Source organism: Lineus longissimus, chromosome 17 (assembly GCF_910592395.1).
Source record: "Lineus longissimus chromosome 17, tnLinLong1.2, whole genome shotgun sequence".
Classification (NCBI taxonomy): Eukaryota; Metazoa; Nemertea; class Pilidiophora; order Heteronemertea; family Lineidae; genus Lineus; species Lineus longissimus.
The window spans coordinates 12,671,289-12,674,648 of record NC_088324.1 but is presented as its reverse complement, the minus strand read 5'-3'; the positions used below and the strand labels follow the sequence as shown (position 1 = coordinate 12,674,648).

The following is a 3,360-nucleotide window of genomic DNA, read 5'->3' as shown; positions in this document are numbered from 1 at the left end:
TGAGAGAGATGAGACAGTCACAGCCAGGCCAAATCAGTCTTGGTTGCTCTGCCAAGTTGTCAACATGGTGAGAGAGATGAGGCTGTCACACCCAGGCCGACTCAGTCCTGGCTGCTCCACCGTGTTGATAATATGGTGAGAGAGATGAGACGGTCACAGCCAGTCCAAATGTCACAACCAGGCCACATCAGGCTTGTTGGCTGCTCTGCCAAGTTGTCAACATGGTGAGAGAGATGAGACAGTCACAGCCAGGCTGAATCGGTCCTGGCTGCTCCACCGTGTTGACAGCATGATGAGAGAGATATGAAATAACTGGGAGGTAAATGAAGGACAAAGTCACAACCTGACTTTCTGACTTTTCCATTTCGTAAAAGGTAAACGAGTCACATGTAAAGGCATTCAAAGATGGGGGCACAATATTCCTCCTTCATCTTCACAACAACAAATTGATGATGAGACCACAACACAAGAACAAGTCAAGATATATTGTGTGGATATTATGTACAAAATTTGCTTTATCCATTTCAACATTTACAATTTATTTACACAGCAACATTACATACATACATAAATACAGGGTTTTTTATCAAGGTTCAAAAAGCAAGCAAATCAATTGGTACATTTTCAATAAATTCATTCAAGTCGATCAGAAATGTCGGACATTTAAAAAAAGACACAATACATCATCAATAAATTGCTCAATCTATGATGAACAGATTTTTAACCACTGGTCAGCTGAGAGACCATTGTGATGTGGCTGAAGACTGTATTGTCCGACATTTCAAAAGAATTGATCTACCGGTAAAGTTTCCTTCCCTTCCCGGCAATTTATAAATCACTGCAGTTGTCAAGAATTATAATGGTCACTCCTCTGATAACTTTGTTCACGGTTAAATTGGTTGATTCAGAGTACACAGAATAAACACAAAGGCCAAATAAGCAAAGGTGGTACAATTAAAGCCACAGTACAATTAAAGGCCTTATTGTGCATGCAATGTGTACTACAATTTCTTTTTTACACTGTGACTAAAGGGCTATAACATATTGTACTGTGGCCATAATTGTACCACTTTACCTTACCTCTCGTACATAAATAAATACAGCTTAGAAGTCCTGAGACACCTAGTCCTACTGCCAATTCACTTACCAATAAATGAATCCTTTCATTAATTTACTGTGAACACACTACTTAAGTAGCAAATCCATCCCCTAATAGACTGTTATAAGCCTGGATGTGCCTGGCTTCATTTAGTTACGTCAATTCCCTACCAGATTTCTTTCTCTAGAAAATTAACTCCTTCAAGACACTTAAGCGGAATCAATAAAGTCACTGAAGCATACTTTCCAGCATTACAGCCATGGTCTACAGTTTATCACATTGAGGGCTAACACACTGATATCACATTGCTACAAGATCTTGAAAAAGTTCCACTCAGCTCTGTGCGGATTCACCCGGACTACTGCCATCACCACCTGTTAAAGAAAATAGAGAGCGTTAACAAAAAATATCTTGAGCATCAGCGAGAGAGGTTAATCATAATGTGTATTAGTATAGCTGCATACTATCATGGTCATTGTTTTATTGTTCGGTAAAGGTGCAAAATAAAATCCGATTCTGTATTGACTATGAGATAAGCGCCATGGTGGTGACCATTTTTGATCAAGTACTGCTATACTATGACTTTGTCTCCTTTACATGTAGTTGTACTGTTTGAAACCAATGTCAGAGAGAAGTCCATTATTTTCTTAGCTGACTCATCAGACTGAAACTACCAGGCCATTAATGTCTTACTTGTGCCTTCTCCATTGGGTAAATCATGTCTGTAGCACTTTTTCTTGTGACCATGGCAATTGCCTGTACAATCATCATCATCTTCATCTGAGCTTTCTCCAAACATCTTTGGTTTCTCATAGATACAGCAACCTGGGGTGTAAAGAAAAACACTGTAACTTCCAAAGAGCCTTTGCCAGGGGAATTCGAAAAATTTCCGACACGAAAGTTTCCCGATATATTCTAGTCCACAGCAGCAACTACACCATGTGCATATATATACATTAAACTATATAAATCCTTAGTGTTCAATATTCTACAAACACTAAAAAAAGGTCTTGCTCTTGTTTTTATTCCCACTTACATTTAGATTTCTTCTTATTCATCATCTCGTTATCAACTGTGCCCTCTGTCCATGATACTTTTCTATCATTTTTGGGTTTCTTTAATCGTAACACCAATGTTGGGTTCTCCTCCTGAAATTGTGAAAGTGGGATAAAATACTATTGAATGTTATGAATATGCGGAGAAAAGGTAAGCATTTGTCAGGGCAGGGAGGACTTTTCGACAAAGACCAATCAGAGCCCAAACAAAACAGATGCACATAGGCCTACTCGAAAACATCAGGAGGCCCAAGCCGCATTTCGGATAATGTCAGAAACTACTCTCTGTGGTGAGTGTGATGAACCTTTGTTCCAGCATCCGGAAGCTCCGGCCAACATTTGCACTATCGACAGAGTTTATGCCCTGAATAAACCCACAAGCTGGGCTGATCAGGGCCCAAAACAAACTCCTTCGAAAAGGTCCATTCTGCAATCAAGCCTAATAATACTACAGAACATGTCTTTGCAAGTTTGAGTACAGATAAGTATACTACAAAGTTATTTACTACTGGGGGGCAGCTGTACCATGTGTACTGCACTGTTCGTAACAGATGAGAAAGTGTTGCGTGTGTATGTGCGTTGATTTGTATTGTGTGTATGTCATGTATTGTATGTGCGTGTGTCGACTGATTGACAACCAAATTTGAAGACCAACTTACTCCATCCCTGGTGACAGTTTCACTGACTGTAGTTGTTCGAGGTTCTTTCGCTCTTGCAGCAGCCATATTAATTAACATACACTATCAATCAGATAACAATCAAGGGTTTATAGAGCAGAAATTATGCATTATGCGCAAACGAAATTAAGACCATTCTTGCTGCGCCATCTAGCGTCGATGTACAGCATAGAAATGGGTTATGGGGCGCCGAGTGTGAATTAAGTGGTGAATTTAGGGAATTACTTCCGGGTTCGTGCTCAAGACACTTCACTCCAATTGTCAGGCATTTCAACGCATTCTGAGGCCATATGGGTTATCTAATAAGACATAATATGAGGAAGGCTCAGGCCTTGATAGGGAGCTCTTCGTTAATAGGGCTGGTGAGCGAGAAGACTCGGTGGGGGGGGGGGGGTTATATAGTTAGGATGATGCCATCATGGCAGTTTACCGAAGAAGCAGTTGGCTAGCACACAATGTCAATGATTGATGGCGAGTAGTTGGTGGGTGGGAGAGGGGGGATATAGTTAGGATGATGCCATCATGGCAG

At 40.6% G+C, this 3,360-nt stretch overlaps 1 protein-coding gene across 1 annotated transcript; it reads right to left on the bottom strand.

Annotated features, from left to right (window-relative positions):
- Positions 1-486: 486 nt before the first annotated feature.
- On the bottom strand, positions 487-3,004 carry LOC135501397 (E3 ubiquitin-protein ligase PPP1R11-like). The gene is made up of 4 exons (XM_064793505.1): positions 2,814-3,004; positions 2,136-2,247; positions 1,793-1,924; positions 487-1,473 (listed from the first exon to the last, which is right to left on the bottom strand). Exons 1-4 carry the CDS (start codon positions 2,889-2,891, stop codon positions 1,433-1,435), a joined length of 363 nt encoding a protein of 120 aa, XP_064649575.1. The 5' UTR covers positions 2,892-3,004; the 3' UTR covers positions 487-1,432.
- Between the last annotated feature and the right edge of the window lie 356 nt (positions 3,005-3,360).